The sequence below is a fragment of the Rhincodon typus genome, unplaced genomic scaffold (assembly GCF_021869965.1).
Source record: "Rhincodon typus isolate 14 unplaced genomic scaffold, sRhiTyp1.1 hic_rhity00001837, whole genome shotgun sequence".
Classification (NCBI taxonomy): domain Eukaryota; kingdom Metazoa; phylum Chordata; class Chondrichthyes; order Orectolobiformes; family Rhincodontidae; genus Rhincodon; species Rhincodon typus.
The window spans coordinates 2,990-25,000 of NW_025967475.1; the positions used below are offsets into that span (position 1 = coordinate 2,990).

Genomic DNA, 22,011 nt, shown 5'->3' on the forward strand with positions numbered 1-22,011 from the left:
AACATCAGCCTGGGGTTCTGGGTTGCTAGTCCAATAACATTACCATATTGCCACTGCTTCTTAAAAAATATTTCAAAGGAAAAAATGTAGAAGTTGGGATATGGACATGGTAGCAAGGTGTGGAGACAAAGAAAGGTGAGGGGTAGGGACTTTGATAACAATAAACTAACAAAAAAGCTGGTGATCTGGATCGAGTTACAGAGCACTTTGGGTTCCCCACAATCCCATTACAAGTGCAGTGGCAGCTATTGATGGTTCCTTTCCCTACCATTCCCCCAATTGTCCACACCTTAAAGGAGGCTGAAGTAGAAAAGACAGAAGATATGAGAGAGTAAAACAATTCAAGACATCAGAAACAAATAAAAGAGAAGCTATATTCTCCAACTTACGACATGCAACAACGTAGGATAATAAAAGTTCAAACTTGTAATGCAGAGCTAAAGATTTTCAATGCATTTTTTTAGAATCTACATTTTGCCCTAGGTGGTGAAACAAAAACAGTGCTGGAGAAACTCAGCCGGTCTGTTAAAAGAGCAACAGAGTTAATGTTTCAATTTCAGTAATCCTCCATTAAAACAATGACGAAGGATTGCTGGGCTCAACTCATCTATAATTGATGCAGTCCATATTTTAAATGTTGTAATATCTAATGAAGCAATTAGTCACTTTTGTGGGTGTTAAATGCAATAATTCCATGCCTTAAACATACATTAAACCCATGCGCATGCCAAACAAGGTATAAATATCCAACAGAAGTCTGACCTTTTTCAGTCTTTTTCTTTTTCAGTCCGTAGTGATCTTCTAATTTCTGACTCCTAAGTAAAACTCCCTCTTCTATCTCTCGTCTTTGTGTGTGCCTTTCCCACTATCAAGTTGACAAACCAGACAAAGGGCCAAGATGTGAGGGGAATGTTAGTTATCGATGGAACTATATTTCAGCATAACTGCAGCTGACCATGAGGAAAAAGTAATAACCAATACCAAAATTTGTTAAATTGTTTGTCTCCAAACTATGGATAGGAATGAGAAATAAGTAAGACATTGAAACCTAGAAGACTGGTGTGCACACAAAACTAAATTTGCTAAATTTATTTTGTATTAAATTCTTACAACTTCAGACTTAATACTGCACTATTCCTGGTTATGATGGCTTGCATTTGTTTAAAAAACTGATTATTATTCTTAAAATTAGCCTATTAAAATGTAGTTTTATAGCATTTTGCAATCCATGTAAGTTTAGTATATGTTCTAAAATTTAATTGTTTAACAACAGTGTTGTACGTTCATTTGAACTGGCAATAACGTTACCTAATTCTCTTCTAAGACTATCAAGTGGTTTTACAGTAGTTATTTGAATTCTATAAAATGTTGGTTGTTCTTGCAGGAGCACAGCAGCACCTTCTGTTGGCTACTATATTTGCTTTAAACGTCCGGTACCAGCCTGCAGACTTATCTGTGGTTATTAACAGTGGTCTTCTAGAAGCTCTTTCAAAGCTGACAAATTCCTGCCTCCTGTTAAACCAGCGTTGGCTGATGGCTTCAGTGTCTGGCCATCCCCATTTAAATGTTGCACTAAAACTGGCTGGTGCTCGACTTCTACAGATTTTAGCTATCACTGCTAGGTAAGCAATCCGTACAAGAAACTATAACCTAGACTGAAATTTAATTAAATAATATGTCGATCTGGATGATAAGTACACCAACATCAAAATTTATGTGCAATTAGATTGTAGTGATTTCTGTTAACTGGATTTTTGTTTTTTCTTGTAAATTAGACAGCATTCCAATAAATGATCATCCGTTTTAATGTAATTTAAAATTTTTCTGGACCTGGTGGTTTAGTTACACTGGTGTACTGGAGCATGTTAAACCCTGGTTTGTGGGTTTTGTCATCCTCACAAAGGAAAGGAATTATCTTGCTTGTATTTGTCAATATAATATAACTCTTAATTTCTCCTTGGAATTGGTCACAGATCTTCAATCTTGTAGCTTGTCTATTTGAAACCAGTGGTAAAACTGACACCATTTTCCTTACTTTTTCTCATCCATAAACTTAAAAATATTAAATGATAAGCTTTAATGCTTTGTTTTGAACTTGGTATCTTTCTTACTTTGATTTCCTCCTATTACTGTTTGGTTTTCTTTGTAGTTCCTATGCAGAAACCTTGTGCCCTGAAGTAGTTCAAGCCCCAATGGATGTATTATGTTGCCAGTTGCAAGGTTTTTTGCATGCGATGTGTGGAAATTCAGAATGTGAATTAGCTGAAGAGGAATGTACAGAACAACGTAGTTGTGGATCCAGCATCAGATCCAGAAGTAAAGGTGGGAATAGAAAGTTAATGTATAAAATAAGTTCACTTATAGAATTTTGTTATCGAAGTATTTAGATCTCGCTATTTTTAAGAGTGGAGGCCTCTCAAGTCATTTGATTTTGCTGCCAGGCAAAGCGTATTACATGATAATTAATTGGTAATGCTTTTCAAGTGATTGTCTAACATTTTTTTAAAATGTCTTGAAAGGGCATTGAAAATAGAACCCTCTTGATGCATTGCAGACACAACCGAGTGGAACAAACGTGTTCGACTAGTGCTAAGTGAGGGATCCCTTCACAAAATGTCTGCCTGAAAGTACTGGCAGCATTGTGTTGGATCTCCTTGCAAACTGTTGGTGAGGTTGTGAAGGTTTCACTTTTTTCAGTGTCTACCAGCCACTAACAATTATTAGCAAGAAATAAAAGTTAAATGCCATGATTTGGTGAGTTGTGGCTTAAATTTATGCACTGCTATGCCTTCAGTATTGGTGAGAGAGTTTATCTCTGCCTTAAAAACAGTAGACAAAACAAGGATCATTTATTCTAAAGAAAAATAAGATTGTGCTTCTATTATGAAGGTGTTCCACTAGTTTTGATAACATGCATGTTGATGTAATGATATATTTTATATATCACTTTTCAGTCAGGAACATTTTTGTTTTACACGTACACATTTCAGAACTCCAGTGCCATCCCTGTCGTTAATCTTTCTAGAATGTAATACCTGACTGAAAAACAGAGCTTAATTGGGTGGTAAAACAGGATTTTAGATTATAAAACACCTAGGGTTTTGCTTATTTGAGAGATCAATTGAAGAGGACAATTCATTCCAGACTCCCAGCAGGAGGAAGCCGGATTGAAAACATAAAATTGAACTCTGTGCTGAAACTCTGCAAGACTAATGCTGCTGATCATTGGATGGAAGAAAACAAATTACTGATGTATAATAAAGCAAGGAGCCCTGAGAAACAAGAGGTGGATTGTTATTGTCTATTCTGCAATAGCTGAGAGATTCTGTTAATTAATTTTTTAAATAAAGCTAAATTTGTAATAAAGCTTTAGTGACTTCTTCTAAATTCTTTGAATATAAGTAGTTGGATGATTAAAATTGATCAGGAATGGGAGTTTGAAATGGGAATGTGTTCTTCTGCTCCTCATCTCTTTTTTTGGAAATACCTGAGTAAGATTATGATTTTTATAGAAGCTACCACTGAGAAACAATTTTTAATCCTTAATATTAAAGAATATTATTTAAAAAAATCAATGCTTTCAGAAGATTTATGCAAATCTATGAGTCGTAGTCATTGGGTTATACAGCACAGAAACAGACTCTGTCCGTTCAACCAGTCCATACCAAACATAATCTCAAACCGAGCTGGTCCCACCTGCCTACTCCAGGCCCATATCCCTCCAAACCATTCCTAATCATATATGCATCCAAATGTCTTTTAAATGTTGTAATTGTACCCACGTCCATCACTTCATCAAGTAGTTCATTCCACATGCAAACCACCCTGTGTAAAGAAAAATTTGCCTCTATCTTTTTTAAATCTCTCTCTCCTCTCACCTTAATAAAGTGCCCCCTTGTCTTGAAATTCCCCATCTTAGGGAAAAGACAGTTATCATCAACGCTATCTATTATCAGGTCACCTCTCAACCTCCTACACTCCAGTGAGAGAAGCCCTAGCTTATCCAGCCTTTCCTTGTAACTCAAACCTTCCATACCCGGCATCATCCCGGTAAATCTCTTCCGAACCCCCTCCAGCTTGATGATATCCTTCTCATAACTGGGCGACCAGAACTAGACACAATATTCTAAAGGGGCCTTACCAACATCCTGTACAACCTCAACATGACGTCCCGACTCCTAAGGTCAAAGCAATGAAGGTAAGAGTGCTAAATGCCTTCTTAAACCACCCTGTCTACCTGTGATGCAAATTTCAAAGAATTATGTACGTGTACCCCTAGGTCCCTCTGTTCTACAACACTACCCAAGACCCTACCATTAACTGTATAAGCCTTACCCTTGTTTGTTGTACCAAAATGCAATACCTCGCATTTACCCAGATTGAACTCCATCTGCCATTTTCAGCCCATTGACCCATTTGATCAAGATCCCTCTGTAATCTTGGAAAACCTTCTTCACTGTCTACAGTGCCACCAATTTTGGTGTCATCCGCAAACTTACTAACCATGCCTTCTATATTCTTGTCCAAATCATTTCTATAAATGACAGACAAATGTGGTCCCAGAACTGATCCCTGTGAAACATTGCTGGTTACAGGCCTCCTGTCCGAAAAGCAACCCTCCATCATTATTCTCTGTCCCCTGCCGTTAAGCCAATTATGGATCCAATTGGTAAGCTCACCCTGAATCCCATGTGACCTAACTTTACTAATTAGTCTACCATGTGGAACCTTATCAAAGGCTTTACTAATATCCAAATAAACCTTTTTGGTAACTTGCTCAAAAAATCCCAATTGAGTTTGTGAGGCATGATTTTTCTCACACAAAACCTTGCTGGCTATCCCTAATCAACTTTTACCTCTCTAAATCTCCATAAATCTTATCTTTTATAATCACCTCCAACAATTTACTCATAACCGAAGTCAGACTCGCAGGTCTGTAGAACACAGAACAGTACAGGCCCTTTGGCCCACGGTGTTGTGCCAACCAATTATCCTACTCTAAGATCAAACTACCCTGCACACCCTTCATTTTACTATCACCCATGTGCCTATCCAAGAGTCGCTTGAATGTCCCTAATGTAGCTGACCAGTTTCTCCTTACAACCTCTTTTAAACAGAGGTATAACATTAGCCACCCTCAGTCATCAGTCACCTCACCCATAGTTATAGATGATGCATATATTTCTGCAAGAGGTCTTGTAATTTCCTCCCTTACTTTCCACAACATTCTGGGATTCATTAGATCAGGTCCCAGAGATTTATCCGTCTTTGTATTCCCTTAACACCTCCCGAACTTCCACTTCTGTAATGTGAACTGTTTTTAAAACATCATATTTTATTTCTGTGCATTCTCTAGACTCCATTTCTTTCTCCACAGTAAAAACTGATGCAAAATATTTGTTTAGTATCTCTCCCATCTCCTGGAGTTCAACACAAAGATGACCTCCTTGATTTTTAAGAGGTCCTACCCTGTTTCTAGTTACCCTGGTGCTCTTAATTTATTTGTAGAATCTCTTTAGATTATCCTTAACCTTATCTGCCAATACTATCTCATATCCCTTCTTTGCCTTCCTGATTTCTCTCTTAAGAATGCCCCTACACTCTTTGTATTGATTAAGAGATTCAATCGAACCAGGTTGTCTATATCTAAAACAAATTCTCTTTTATTCTTGACTAGAACCTCGATATCTTTATTCATCCATTGTTCCGTAATCTTACCAGCCTTACCATTCACCCGAGCAGGAACAAAATGCCTCTGAATGCTCGTCATCACACTCTTTTAATGCCTCCCACTTGTCAGACGTCCTTCTCCTTGCTAACAGTCTACTCCGATCAATTTTTGAAAGTTCTTGTCTCAAACCATTAAAATTTGCCTTACTCCAATTAAAAACTTTAACTTTTATGGAAAGCTTATCCTTTTCCATAACTATTTTGAAACTAATAGAATCATGATCGCTAGACCCAAAGTGTTCCCCCACCTTTCCATAAGTCACCTGCCCTGTATTACTGCCCAAAAGAAGGTCTAGTTTTGCTCCTTCTCTAGTAGGAGCACCCACATATTGATAAAGAAAATTTTCTTGAGCACATTTGACAAATTCATCACCATCCAAAACTTTAACACTACCGTAGACCCAGTCAATGTTTGGAAGATTAAGATCCCCCATTATTACAAGCTTATTATGCTTGCATGTATCTGAGATCTCACTACATATTTGTTTCTCAATTCCTGTTACTTTTGGGATCAGAGAGTACAATCCCATCAAAATGATCTTTCTTCTTTGTAATTTCTGCCCATGTGTTTTCGATGGAGAATTTTTCAGAAATATCTCCCCTAGTTACAGCACTGATATATTCCTTAATAGCTGTGATGTCCCAATCCCATGTTCTTAAACATGCTCCGAGTTCATCAGCCTTACCTGTAAGACCCCTTGCAGTGAAATAAATGCAGTTTAGTTCTTTGGAGTTACAACATACTCTGACTCTCTCTACCCCATCAGAACCTACCCCATCAATCCTTCCATTTACATTGCTACTTAGAATTCCTCCACTCGCCTTCTCTATCAGTTTAAAGTCTCCCTTAATAGAATGAGCTCATCTCCCTGCTAAGATATTGTCCACTTCCAGTTCAGAAAAAACAACTAAGGTTGAATCCTTCAATTTTGTATTAAGGATTTAAGTCACAATCCAGATTTTACAATGTTAACAATTTATATTTTTAGTTGTGTTTATACCTTCAACAGGCAATTACAACCATTAAGTTTCAAATAATGCCCTAAACAACTTGTCATAAAAGCATTATGGGACAGAAGGAGGTCAATTGACTTGCGTATTTGCCGCCTTTCTATAGAGTCCCATTCCTACACGGTGTCTCCTGTAAGCTTATTTACCTAAATTCTCTTCCAGTCTTCTTTTGAAATCATTGATCGTCTCTGCTTCTGCTGTCCTCGAAAGATGACAGTTCCAAGTTAAGACCAGTCACACGACCCTGATTTCTTGGTCCAAATCTTAGATTTGTGTCCCCTAGTTCTTGTTACATCAGTTAGTGGGAATGCCTTTCCTTTGAATTAAATAAAACCTGGTAATCGCTATCGATTGTCGTAAAAATTCATCTGATTCTGTAATGTACTTTAGGGAAGGAAATCTGTTTTCCCGACGTGGCCTGGTTTACATGTATCTTCAGATCCACACCAGTGTGGTTGATTTTTTTTAAACTGCCCTCTGAAGTGGGCCTAGCAAGCCACTCCATTCCAGAGCAGTTAGGGATGGGCAATGAATGCTGGCCTAGCTAGAGATTCCCACATCCCATGAGAGAATAAAGAAAATTATATGCATATATTCACATCTTAACGAAGAGAATAAGTACTGACCATTTTGTTTTCCTCGTTTATGTATATCAGAGCACGTATTATAATCAGACTTTCCAGCATGTAATATCCGATTTTCTCTATGTTTTGGTTTTTTTTTTCCCCTGTTACTGTGCAAGTAAAAAGTATGAAAAGTGGAACTACTGACATTTTCTTGAGCTTTGTATTTGCAGAACAAATTCGAATGTATATTCACTGAATTGCTCCTTTTTTTTTCTCTTAATTGATGTCATTAGAATGTTTGTTGCATGGCTACTAGAAGTCCCATCTTGCTGTCAGCGGCAGTTGTGAGTGTCAGCAGACACTGCATTTCACAACCAATAGATCTTGTGTTTTGTAGCTAATGAAGAATTTATTATTGCAGTTACTATTGTAATGTAGGAATAAAATCTCTCAAACAGATGCGATGAGGATCAGTTAATTTTTTCCTGGAATGTTGACTCTGGGATAAGAATTGACTAGCATATGGATATAACTCCCTTGCTCAGCCATGATCCTGTTGAATGTCTGAGCAAGCTTGAGGGGCCAAATAGCCTACTCTTGTTCCTATTTCTTATGGTCTTTGAAATAATATAATGGCATCTTTTACATTCACCCAAACATATGAGGCCCAGCTTACCATTTCAACTCAAAAACTGTACTGCACTTCCTCGGTACTACACTGGAATGTCAGCCTTGAACTCCAAAGCCTGGAGTGGAGCAAGAACCTGAAAGCTTGTGACTTGGAGGCAAGACTGAGCCACAGCTAATGTCTCTTATTTTTCTTTACCCTCTTACCACCTTCAACGTGTTATGCCTCCATCCATCCAACAAGTTTGCATTTCTCCAGCTTGAGCTTATTACAAGTTTGTGTACAGCAGCATAATGACTGGGGCTTTGAGTGGACCATTTGATTTTGTGTAAGGTTTTCTTGTAGAATTGGAAAGGTTGAATTATAGTTTGCAAACCTTATCTGAAATATATCAAACCTTAATATAGATTCTCCCAAAATGTTTAGGAAAATTGAAGGCTTTTCAAATTGGGACACCTCATTGGCTTTTGTGGGCTTCTCCCGTACACAAAATTTTGCACGTGATTTTATACGACAGTTAGGTTCTTCAAGCTAATTAACACTCCTGCAATGGGGTCAATTAGCTGAAGCTGATTGGGAAATCACATTAAAAGATATAGACAGCGATGGCAAATAATTAAATATTGTTTCATAATCTACATCAAATCTAACCCCATGAGACAAACAGTATTGGCTTAAAAGGAAAGGCTTATGATGTTTCCAAAATGCATAGTAAACCCACGGTTGGGGAGAATTTCAGAATTCCACAAAGCATGACCAAGAACTTGTTTTGAATATGGTTTTTCAAAATAATGAAAGTGAGCTCGCAAGAGGCATGCAAACAAATTGTAAAAGCATTTTAGCACACTACCAGGTAGAAATTAACAAAATTAAATGTGGTTTCTTTGCAGACAAATACTAAATAATTTGAGACACTGAACAAGTGTAGGGGTCTCTGATTTACAAACCTGATTCCATATAAGGATGAAATTTTAAAGGTCCATCATCCGAACATTTCCCGTACGGTACTTAAGAATAACTACTTTACTCAAGGACTGAACCTATTCAGAACCAGGGGACTGCCTGTGCTATGTTACCTACTTGTCAACAGAAGTGTCAAAAATATATGCAGATATGGTGGGGAGGCAAGGGTTCAGTGAAAATGAGGAAGTTAAATAAATAGCCACAAGGAAATAGTGTTGGAAAAGGTAATTTGATTAGAATTTGCCCTACCACCTGGATCTGAAGGTTCCATCCGATGATTTTAAATGTTAGAGAGTGTATGAAGTGATTTTTGATCTATATTTGGTAAGCACTGGAAAGAAAGAAAAATCTGCAGGGCATTGGAGAAAGGACAGGAAAATCTATTGCTCTTGCATAGAACTGTCATGGGCTCAACAGATCTCTTTCTGTGATGTACCTGTTCCTGGTTTTAAATTGTCCTTTTAACGTATTCGGACAATGTATCTACCTTGCAGGTGTGTCAACTTTTACTTTTTTTCAGTGCAATGCATCTAGTTTCTGAAAATGATCTGTTATCAGACATTTTGAGCAAATTGGTTCTGTTTTTTTAACAATGAATGCTGCACACTGGTTTAAAGGAATTAGTCTATTTATAGTGTCAGTGGCAGACCAGCACAATGCCACATCAGGTGGAGCTTTGTGAAATATGTTTATTTCTCAGTTGCTTTCATTGGCATATTACCATTAAAGGAATGTTCAAGCTGTTTATAATTTCCTTATTTGAGTTTTAAAGTGAAATAAAGCATCAATTTAATTGAATTCTATTATAAGGTAATGTTTTATTCTGTATGTCTTTGACTTACTGGTTAAAATTTATTTAATGATGCATGCTGTATTATGACCACATCGGGATAAATCTAAGAACATTTCCCTTTAAAAGAAATCTGAACGCTTGCAGTCAAGCAATCTTGTTCATTCCTCTAATATTCTGAATGCAATTGTTTTATGGATTGTGCCTCAGCAAGCTTTACTTCGCATTGTGAACAGAAAAGTTTCTTTATATGACTGCTGTCCATCTACATCGTTTTTTATCTTTTCATATACTGATGGTGTCACTGAGAATTTTGATTTATTTTGTTTCTATTGATATTCCTGCAGCCTCCAAATCTTAACTGAAACAAATTGATCTTGATTAACTCAATGTCAGCAACTGCTTGTTCCTGGCTTCAAGCCATGCGTTGAATGTTGTAAATCAGTTCCAGTGTCTTATTTGCATTGGATCTTTATGCTGTTTCTTATTGTGCTATATCTCTAAAGTGAAACCTTGGTCCCAATTATGGAAAAAAACCTTAATGCAATTCAGTAACTGAATGAAAGGATATATCTTCAGCTTTTGAAAGTGCTTATGTGTCTTCATTGAGATAAGAGATTATACAAAATAAAAAAAGAACTGTGGATGCTGGAAATAAAAAAAAACAAAAACAAATTGCTGGAAAATATCAGCAGGTGTGACCGCATCTGTGGAGAGATATCAGAGTTAACGTTTCAGGTCCAGTGATCCCACCTCCCGCTCCCCCCCCCTTTCAGAATGGCAGCACTCATACTGTTTTTATTCTAACCCAGTACCACTACAGTGCATATGTGGTCAGTATGTATATGACAAGAGCCGTACTGTCACATGGAATATCATTAAGCAGACCACTGGAGTGTTTAAAGAGCACTTCAAGCTGTCTGTAAAGCTCTGGAGGGGCTCTGCAGTACTTGCCAGAGTGGGTGGCACAATCTGCCAATCATCTACTACATCCTGCATCATCTCACTATCACAATATGGCTCCTTGGCATTAAAGTATATCGTCTCTGAAAGACATCCCTTGCCTGCACTAACTCTGAACCATTCTGAAGAAGGGTCACTGGACCCGAAATGTGAACTGATTTCTCTCCACATGCTACCAGACCTGCTGAGATTTTGTAGTAATTTCTGTTTTTAGCTCAGATTGTATATTATTCCTGGATTAAGTAAGGAGTTGTTAGTGTGAAGCATCTGCAGTTCATCTCAAAGAGCTGCTATTTCTCTCTGCCTTCACAATCTGGATTTAGCATTGTCTGAATTTTTTGTGTTTAAATACTAGTCTGTCATTGCCTGACGCTAGCTTCTGTTTTAAGACCGTAAAATATAGGAGCAGAATAAGGCCATTCAACCCATTAAGTCTGCTCCACCATTCAGTCATAGCTGATATGTTTCTTGACCCCAATCTTCCTGCCTTCTCGCATAACCTTGATCCCCTTACTAATCAGAACGTATCTATCTCTGTCTTAAATACACTCAATGATTTGGCCACCATAGCCTACTGCAGCAATGAGTTCCATAGATTCATCACCCTCTAGAACTGAGATGAGGTATTTCTTCAGCCAGAGGTTGTCCGTTTGCTCTGTGCCCCTAGTCTCTCCTACAAGTGAAAATATATTTTCCATGTCCACTCTATCCAAGCCCCCTCAATATTCTGGAAGTTTAAATGATTTTTCCGCTCATCCTTCCAAGTCCATTGAGGACAGACCTAGAGCTCTGAACTGCTTTTCGTGTGACAAGACTTTCATCTCCAGGATCATTCTTGTAATCCTCCTCTGGACCTTCCCCAGGGCCAGCACATCCTTCTTTCAATACAAGACCCAGAATATCTAAACCAAACCAAGACTTTGGTCCTTTCATTGGTGTGGTCTGGAGTATCATTTTGGATCATTAGTAGCTGTCATCTTGATTTTGATTTGATTTATTTGATTCCATTTATTTATTGTCCCATGTATCTTGTTACAAAATACAGTGAAAAGTGTTGTATAGTGTTGCCACTCTGATGCCATCTTAAAAACACAGAACAATAAGCCAAAACACAGAACATAAAGACAGAAAAATGAAGAAATAAAGAAAATGTCCAACTTTACAGTTCTCCTTGTTAAGTGCTCCATTATGATCCCGGAGGCCAGGCACGAGTCCCTTTCACTGCACTGCTGCCGCTAGAACAAGGTTGCCACTGTTTGGCGTCATCTCACCTCCACTGATACCCTTGCCACTAAGAGTCGTCGCTGACCTGCACCAACGTGAGGGGTAAATTCTTGTCCCTTTTTGAGTGCAAAGGAATCCATGTTCTAATAAAAGTTAGATTCCAGTTATTATTTTATATCTTACTGAAAGAAAGTTCCAGGCTCTAGTTACTAACCTGTTTTGCAGAAGAAGCAGCTCAAAACAATGTCCTCTGTCTGAAAGGGGAGCTAGCATTAAAATCTGAGAATGACGGATCACATTACGAGGCCGATCTAATATCGGTGCGGGAATGAGTAGTTTTATCTCAATTCTTTTGACGTTCCTTGTCTTTAAATTCAGAATTTTGTGGATTCAAGCTTCAATCTTGGACTCTGGGACGTGTTAGAGACTGACGCTTCAGCTAAGTGTTGATTGAGTGCTGTTTTATTGGACATGCACTCATCTTACTTCCTGGGGTAAAAATTGATGAATTGGGAAGAGGAGATGCAAGGTGAGATGACTGTTCAGCCTTCGTGTAGTACTGCCAGAAACATGGAGAACTTTGTGTTCCTAAATTTTCATAATGTAGTTTGGACTTTTGCCACAACCCAGCAAGAAACGCTGCTGAGCTGTTGGGACATGAGCAAGAACTAATGTACCCTATGTACCTAGTACTAGTTAAAATAAACCACCTTGTCTTGCACAAAGGTGGAAGGATGAAGAAACCATTTCTGGATTTGTATCACTATTGAACTCTTTAGGCTCTAGAGTTGGCTCTGACTGTGTCTAATTTAGCAAGTCTCCAGCTCCTAGTTCTTATTATATAATTATGTATTGTAATTGATATTCTCTTCAGTGCAGTGGCAAACAGATCAAGGGAAAAGCAGAGTGGCTTCTATCCGGAAAAGGATCTCTACCCGTTAAATATATTTTTCAGTGTGTGATTTACCATAGAACCATTGGACGACACTCTACCACTTTTGGGCCAATACTGGCACCTACAGATCCATCTCCCTGTTCAGTGTATGTGTGATGGTCAATAATAAGAAAAACAGATTGCTTATTTCTAAAACAAAGCAGAAATTGCTCGAGAAGCTGAGCAGATATGGCAGCATCTGTGGAGAGAAAGGAGAATTAACATTGAGACTAGTGACCCTGGTTCTGAAGAAGGGTCATTGGACTCAATGTTAACTCTGCTTTCTCTCCACCAATGCTGCCAGACCTGCTAAGTGTCTCCAGCAATTTGTTTTTGTTTCAGATCTGCAGTTCTTGTTTTGTTTGCTTATTTCCAAATGTGGCCTTTTTTTCATTTATTGTTAACAATATTGATGCTCGGTGTTCCAGCTGTTGACTGAGGTTTAAACCCCTAATTTCTGATCCAAGAACTAGGTGCAAGGTCTGCAGTGAAACCTTGAGTACTAATAATGTGGAACTAGGTTATGACGACATTCATACTAGTTCATAGTTTAACAAACGTGCAGAATCTATGGCATGTTGTGACTGGCAAAAAGAAATCACATCCACACCTAGAGCATGTAATTTTATCTGAATAAATTCAAATTTTATGCTGTATGAGAATGTTTGCAACTGTCATAAATGCAAACTAAATAATTTTAGAAAATTGTGCGTGAGAAATTTACATGAGGGAAATCTTGAAAACTATGTCAGCTCCCAAGATTTGTGAAACAACTCCAAGAAGGCCAGTATGCTGTCACCAACTTACCCTTTACTTACAAGTACATTGTTCATGACAATGACCAAGCTAACACAGAGCCAGCTCTAGAGTGAGCAGGACCCCTGACACTCCTGTTTATATATGTCAGCCAGGACTTTCTGATTTGGGCCAGGTTAAACGGCCCCAGTCAGGGAATTCATTCTCGATGATATCCACCTGGCTGACCTCGTTCCTAACACTACAATGTGGAGTGGTTAGGAACTACTTTCAGTTTTGCAAGTTTTGTAGAAAGGTTTTGCCCATATTTATTGATGAAAATAGTGATCTGTATATATTTCACAAATTTAAGTTTTGTTTTAATTCTTCGTTCACGGGATGTAGACTTTGCTGATTGGGCCAGCATTTATTGCCCATCTCTAATTGCCTGAAGGAAGGCAGTGGAAACTGCTTCCCTGAACTGCTGCAATCCAAATGGTGTAAGTTAAATACTGTTAGGGAGGTGGTTCTAGGATTTGACCCAGTGATAGTGAAGGAAAGGTAGCCTATTTCCAAGTGAGAATAGTGAATAGCTTGAAGGGGAACTTGCAGATAGTGAAGTGTTCCTATGTACCTACTGCCCTTCTTCTGGTGGTAGTAGTCTTGGGTTTTAAAGGTGCTGTCTAAGAAGCCTTGCTGATTTCTACTGTGCATCATGTAGGTGGTCCACACTGCTGCTAATGTATATCATTGGTGGAGGAAGTGAATTTTTGTCGATGCTATGCCAATCAAGCAGGCTGCTTTGGTGTCAAGCTTGTTGTGTAGTTGGAGCTGCCTTCATCTAGGCATATGGGGACAATTCTATCACAGTCCACAGTATTGTATGGCTAGTCCATTTTAGTTATTGGTCAGCTGGTAGTGAGAATTCAGTAATGGCAGTGCCATTGAAAGTCAAGGGCCTCCTCTTGTCAGAACTGGTAATTCCCTAGCATTTAGGTTGTGCAGATATTGTTTCCTGCCTGTGAACCCAAGCCTGTATTTTGTCCAGGTCTTGCTGCATTTGGGCATGGATTGCTTCAGTATCTGAGGAGTCATGAACAGTGCTGAACCTTGTGCAATCATCAGTGAACATCTGCACTTAGAATCCCTACAGTGTGGAAACAGGTCCTTCAGCCCAGCAAGTCCACACCGACCCTCAGAATATCTGACCCAGACCCATTCCCCTATAGCCCACCTCATCTACACCTCCCTGAACACTCTTGGCAATTTAGCATGGCCAATCCACCTACCTGCACATCTTTGGACATTGGGAGGAAACTGGAGCATCTGGAGGAAGCCCACACAGACACGGGGAGAATGTGCAAACTCCACACAGACAGTCGCCTGAGAGTGAAATTGAACCAGGGTTATGCCATCCTTCTGAACTTGGGTAAGGAAAATCATTGAAGCAGCTGAGATCTGATCTGTTGGTTGTGGAATCGCATAGCTTTGTCTAGTGCTTTGCTGCTTTTGTCGTTTGGTAAGCAGGTTGTGTTGTAGCTTCAGAGTTCGCTCATTTTTAGGAACTCCTGGTACTACTTTTATCTCCTGAACCAGGGTTGATCCCTTGGCTCAATGGTAATGGTAGGATGAGGATTTTCCAGCCAATGAGGTTGCAGAATGTGTTTGAGTACAATTTTGATTCTCCTAATGGCCCACAGCACCTCAGTGGATGTCCAGTATTGAGTTGCTAAATCTGTTTGAAGTCTATTCCATTTAGTACAGTGATAGTGCCACACTGCATGATGGCAAAATGCTCAATGTGAAGACAGGACTTTGTTTTGACAAGGACTGTGCATGGTCACTCTTACTGATGCTGCCATGGACAAATGTTTCTGGAAGACAGATGGGTCAGGATGAGATCATGTATGTATTTACCTCATTGATTTCACCTGCACAGACCAAGTCTAAGCAGCTGTGTTTGCTGAGCCAAACTTGATGGACATTGACATCCCTTTTCCAGAACAGAAACTCAAGTCAACTCCCTCCAGACTGTGTATTTTACTGTGCAACCAACTTTGCTGTCTACTCTGTCATGTGCAGGATATGCCTAAGGATTGTGATGGTGTTGTCTGGAACGTGGTGCGTAACATCATTCCATGAGTATAACTGTGTCAGGTTGTTGCTTGACTAATCGTTGAGACAGTTCTCCCAATCTTGTTGCTAGCCTGCAGTTGTTAACAAGGTAGCCTTTTTAGGGTTGACATTTTTGAGTTAGTTTGTTGTCGTTTCTGGTGCCTAGGTTGATGCCAGATGCTCCGTTGGCTTTATTCCTTTTTTCAGACATTTTCGTGGTTTGCAAGAAATAAATGGCTTGCTAGGCCATTTAAGGACAGTTGAGATTGCTGACGCTCTGGAGTCACATGTAGACCAGACCAGGTAAGGACGGCAGATTTCTTTCCCTAAGGGACATTAGTGACCAGAGAGGTTTTTAGTGACCATTAACAATGGTTTCATAACGAAAACTGAGCTATGTATGCATCTTACACTGAAGTTAAACTCCGTACAGTATTACAGTGAAAAATGGAAGACAGGAAGCAGTAGGAGAAAATGGGTTATATTCAAAGTGACAATGTAGAAAATGGTATTCTGCAAGGAGGACTGGAACCACAGTGATAGTTTGCATTTGGGAATCCAAATGAGATTGGTTAGCTCAGTTGGCTGGGCAACCATTTTGTGATGTAGGATGATGCCAACAGAGCGCATTCAGTTCCCACAGCAGCTGATTCCATTGGTGAGGTTTTTAAACTAGTATGGTTCTCATCCCCCTGCCAATGTGTAGTCTTAACCAGTCTGATTTAGATCAGGAAACAGGAGATAGAATATAGAAAATTAGTGATGTAGTCAGCGATTTGGAAAGACAAAGAAATTAGGATTAAAAAGCGCCCAGCAAAAGAGATTGACAGGATTGAGTTGTTTAAAATTCAATGCAAAACAACATTACAAACAAGGCAGCTGAACTGAGGGCCAAGATAGACGCATGTTGGCATGATGTCATTGCCATAACAGAAACCTTGCTAAAGAAGGGGCAAAATTGACAAATCAATTTCCCTGGATATAGAGTTTTCAGGGTGTGGAGCGGGTGACAGAAAAGGCAGGGGTTAGCAGTACTGATTTAAAAATTATATATAGTTGGGAGAAGGGGTAATTATGCTAAACGGGTTAAGAAATGGGTTGAGTTTAGGAATAAAAAAGGGGCAGTCACATGACTAGGACAATACTGTGGATAAGCCCCTCAACCCAAAATAGTGAAAGGGAGATGGAACAGCATATATGTAAACAAATTTCTGGGTGTAGGAATAAAAGGGCAATAATAGAAAACTTCTAAAAATGGACAAGTGAGTGAAGTGACAGTAGGCGACCATATCGTGAGACAGTGACCACTATGCGGTCAGCGTTCGTAGTAATATGGAAAAGGACAGAGATAAATCTGGAGGACAAGTTTCAAACTGACAGAAGGCAAATTTTACAAATCTGTAAAGTGATTTGACTGAGGTGGACTGGACAGGACTGCAAAAGGATAAATCAGTGGCAAACCAGTGGGAGGCACTAAAAAGTGAGATCCTTAGGGTACAAAGCAGACATGTCCCCTCCAAAAATAAAAATGGTACTGCCAAATCTCAATCTCCATGGTTATCTAGAAAAATACAGAGGAAGATTAAACAGAAAAAGAAAGCTTATGATAGTCACAAAAACTCAACACTGCAGTTAGCCTAGAGGAGTATTGAAAGTACAGGGATCCTTTTCAAAAAAAAAAAAGGAAATCAAAGTGAGGGCATGAAAAAATATTAACAAGCAAGATGAAGGAAAACTCAGATGTTTTACCAGAATATAAAGAGCAGAAAGATACTTGAGGAAAAAGTGGGACCTATCAGAGATGAAGAAAGGAATTTGTCTGAAATACGAAGCATGTGGGAAGAATTTTAAAAGGTTTTTTTGTCTTTGTATTCACAAAGGAAAGAGACGATGTGGATATAGTAATCCAAGAGGAGTGGTGTGAAATATTGGTCAAAGTAATAGTAACAAGAGAGGAAGTGCTGGAGGAGTTGGAATCCTTGAAAGTGTATAAGTCGCCAGGACTTGTTCCCTTGGATTTTGAAAGAGGTCAGGGAAGAAATAGCAGATGCTCTGAGGATCTTCACTAGACGCAGGTGAGGCGCTGGAGAAATGCAAGTGTGGTTCCATTGTTTAAAAGAAGTATCAAGGAAATGACAAATAGTTGTAGGCCAGTTAGTCTTATTTCGGCAGTGGGCAAATTGTAGAATCAATGCTGAGAGATCGGATAAACTGTGACTTAGAAAGGCGTGAATTAATCCGAGTGTCAGCCTGGCTTTAAGGGAAGGAAATTTGATTGAATCCCTTGAGGAATGACTAGAAGGATTGATGAGGGCAGTGCAGTGGATGTTGTCTACATTGATTTTAGTAAGGCATTTGACAAGCACACAAAAAGTCAAAAAGTAAAAACCCATGGGAAGCAGGAAAATGTGTCGAATTGGATCCAAAGTTGGCTTAGTAACAGGAAACAAAGGACAATGATCATTGGTTGCCCTTGTGAATAGAAAGTTGTTTTAAATGGTGTTCTGCAGGGTTTCGTATTTGGACCTATATTATTTGTCTTGTATATTAATGATTTGCACTTGAATGTGGAGGACACAATTGGGAAATGTGTAGGCAACACAAAAGTTGGCTGTGTAGTGGGTAGTGTAGAGGATGGCTGTAAGCTTCAAAATAATTTGGATAGAGTGGGCAGGAAAGTGGCAGATGTTGTTCAATTCTGATAAGTGTGAGATAATGCATTTAGGAAGACCAAACAATAAAAGTGAATACACAATAAATGGAAAATACTGAGATGGATCGATTGAAGTGGGAGATCTTGGTATGCAAGTGCATAGATCCCTAATGGTAGCAGTACCGGTAGATAAGGTTGTAAAGAAGGCATATGGAATGCTCTCCTTCATTGGCAAAGGTGTAGAATATGAAAGTAGAGATATAATGATGAAACTGTTTAAGACACTGGTGAGGCCACAGCTGGACAGTTCTGGTCACCACATTACTGGAAGGATGTAATTTCTCTGGAGAGAGTACAAAACAGATTTCTAGAATATTGGCCAGGGTTGGGGAAATTGTAACTACGAGGAGAGATTGCAGAGGGTTGGGGTTTGCTTTCCTTAAAACAGAGAAGGTTGAGGGGTGACATGATTGGGATATACAAAATTGTGAGGGGTAGAGAGAGAACAGACAGGAGGAACCTGTTTCCCTTGGCAGAGTTTAAAAAACAGGGGTCAAAGATTCAAACTAAATGGTAGAAGGATTAGAGGAGACATGAGGAATTTTTTTTTTCTACACAGAGGGTGGTAGATATCTGAAATTCACTGCTTGAGTTGTTGGTGGAGGCAGAGACCCTAAACTGTCAAAAAGTACCTGTATTTGCACCTTAAGTACTGTAAGCTGCAGGGCTATGGACTGTGTGCAGGAAGATGGGATTAGAAAGGGCATCAGGGTGTCTTTGGGTTAGCATGGACAAGGTATGCTATATCATTTCTGTTGTTATATGGCTGAGGTTATCCTTCTCGACCTCTCCACTAACCTGCAGTGTGATGATCTTCAGGCTAAACCACCACCGGTTGTGTGTCTCTAATGAGAGAGCCCTATAGGACTAATTTCCAATAGGGCTATGGTGACTTTACCTATTTCTAACTTTATGAATGACACCAGACTTGTTGGGGATAAGGAAATAATACAGAGGAGGAATGCATACATAACAAGACATTAATAAACTTGTACGATGGGTAAATTATTAATGAATGAAATTCCACACGGATACTTGAGGCAGTATATTTTTGGAGGAAGAATAGAGAAGGCACTTATCTGGAAAGTGAGACACTTAGGAGGGACAGAGGAAAAAAGAATCTAACTAATCAAACACTAAAGGTTGTGTCACAGTTAACAAGACTGCAAACAAAGGTTTTGTTTCTAGAGAGAAAATTGAAAAGTCAGGAAATTATTGCTAGACCTTCATTGAACTTTAGAGCACTAAGTACTGCCTGCAGTTATGGTCACCATTTTTTTGAAAACCAAGCTTTGAAGAATACAAAGTTTTACATTCAGGAAAATAAACAATAAAGTTAGTAAATGAGCTATGCTGGTCTGATTCATCTTGTATCCTCCAGAATGGAAGTCCATCATGACCAGGAAGTTCATGATTTTTTTTAACTAGCTTTTACTTCTGGGTATAGACTGCTACCAGAAATATGTGGCTATATATTACAGCAAAGAATTGACTGGCAGGGAATGTCTCCTGAGAAAGAAAAGATGAGGGATACCTAGTGTCTATCCACATTTGGAAAGAATGAATATGGAGGGCTGATTTTGTTTTAGGGGTAAAATATTAGCCAAAGGTATAAGATAGTTACCAACAAATCCAAAAAGGAATTCAGAAGAAACTTTATCCAAATAATAATAGGAGTGTGGAACTCTATATTATAGGGAGTGGTTGAAGCAGATAGTATAGATGTGCTTAAGAGGATGCTAGACATGTATACAAGGAAAAAAAGAATAGACTGTTACCATGATAGATTTAGGGGAGGCGACTCAAATGGAGCATAAAGATAGTCATGGACTGATTTGGCAAATGACCAGTTCCTGGGCCTTTCATATCCTACATAACCTCACTGGTAAACATGACAAGCAGGAAAAACCTGATGTGTTGAATTCTTTTTGTGATCTTAGTAGTCATAAAGGTGAAGAAAGGTAGAGCATTCTATTTTATACTTTCTTTCATGGCTCCATAATATAACAATCCAATTTTTAAATGAAGGATAATAAGTGTCTTAAGTACTTGCGATTTCTTAGAATATTTCCCTGCACATGGTGTTGCCAGCTTGTATTATCACCCTATTTCAAGTATGTTTATCAAAATCATTTCAGAACCAAATGTTTCAATATTTTTTAAAGTTTTCACACAATGCATCTTGTGGTCTTTTCTGAGTTTTGAATTAAGGGTAGTGTTGGGCTGTTTCCTTACCTATTAGGAACTGGATCAAGACTCATTTATTTTCCTTTGGATCCTTAGTGCTATCAAAAGGTAGGCGTTCATTTTTATTGGGCTGTGTCTGAACCTAGATTGCAGAACCTGAAGGACTTACAAAGTGAATAATGTCTCCATTTCGCATGCTTATGTTTTTCTACATTTATCATCATCCATTAAGAATGAAATTGATGTTTTATGTATCTTTTTCTCTTTTTATAAACAGATCATGGCAAAAGCAGACGAATTATAGAAACCCAATTGGGAGACTTTCTTGTTTTTTTGCGACGTGTTATCTCCTTCAAAAATGTACAGAGCAATATTGTTTCTGTGAAATGGATTGATCCACTTTTATTGATAGCTACACAGATGCATGAAACAGGTGAGATGGTGAAGTACACATCTAAGCTAACAATGACCATATGTAAGTAAAATTGAAAAGTTTGAGTGAGTTATTGTAGAAACATTTATTTAGTGGAGTAATTTTCATTAATATTTTAATATCATTTATCATTAATCTGAAAGGTGCTTTCTTCATTACAAGTCAAGTTAATAAGCAGTAACCATATAACTAGTTTCAGAAAGTCAGCAAGTATTGGGCATCACGTGAAGAGTTGGTCCAATAGTAAATTCAAGAAAATGGTTCCCGTATAATTGCAAAATAGGCAACTAATTTGGTCAGCATGGCTGTGGATTGCATTTATGAGTGAATCTGTGTATATTTACAAATGTTAATTTTTGTAATTTAGTGAATTGTAACAGGATTAGTAATATCAATAAATCAAAAAAAGCTGCAAAATTGTAATTTAAAGCCTTTGGCATTTTTAAATGTTTTCATGTCCTGTGATAGAGTCATAAAATCATGTAGCATGGAAACAGACCCTTGCGGTCCAACCAGTCCATGCCAAACATAATCCGAAACTAAGCTAGTCTCACCTGTCTGTTCCTAGCCCATATCCCTCCAAACCTTTCTTGTTCGTGTACTTATCCAAGTGTCTTTTAAACATTGTCACTAAGCCCATATCCACTACTTCCTCAGGAAGTTCATTCCACACTCAAATCACCCTCTGTGTAAAACATTTGCTTTTTTTTAAGATTTTTAATTCTCTCTCTCTCTCCTCTCATCTTAAAATATGCCCCCTAGTCTTGAAATCCACCATCCTAGGGAAAAGACACCTACCATTAACCACATGCCTCATGATTTTGTAAATCTCTATAAGGGCACCTCTCAATCTCCAGCGCTACATTGAAAAGCACCCTAGCCTATCCAGCCTTTCTTTATATTCCAAACCTTCCGTACCTCTTCTGAGCCCTTTCTAGCTTAACAATATCTTTCCTGTAACAGGCTGATCAGAACTGGACACCGTATTCCAGAAGAGGCCTCGCCAATTTCCCAATGGA

The 22,011-nt window shown here is 38.6% G+C and overlaps 1 protein-coding gene across 1 annotated transcript; it reads left to right on the plus strand.

Annotated features, from left to right (window-relative positions):
* Positions 1 to 1,353: 1,353 nt before the first annotated feature.
* Positions 1,354 to 20,992, plus strand: LOC125481352 (probable E3 ubiquitin-protein ligase HERC1; the record flags this gene model as incomplete). The annotated part of the gene is made up of 3 exons (XM_048592807.1): positions 1,354 to 1,622; positions 2,150 to 2,322; positions 20,837 to 20,992. Coding segments are annotated over exons 1-3 (586 nt in total), but the record flags the coding sequence as incomplete, so codon positions are not given.
* Positions 20,993 to 22,011: the final 1,019 nt, after the last annotated feature.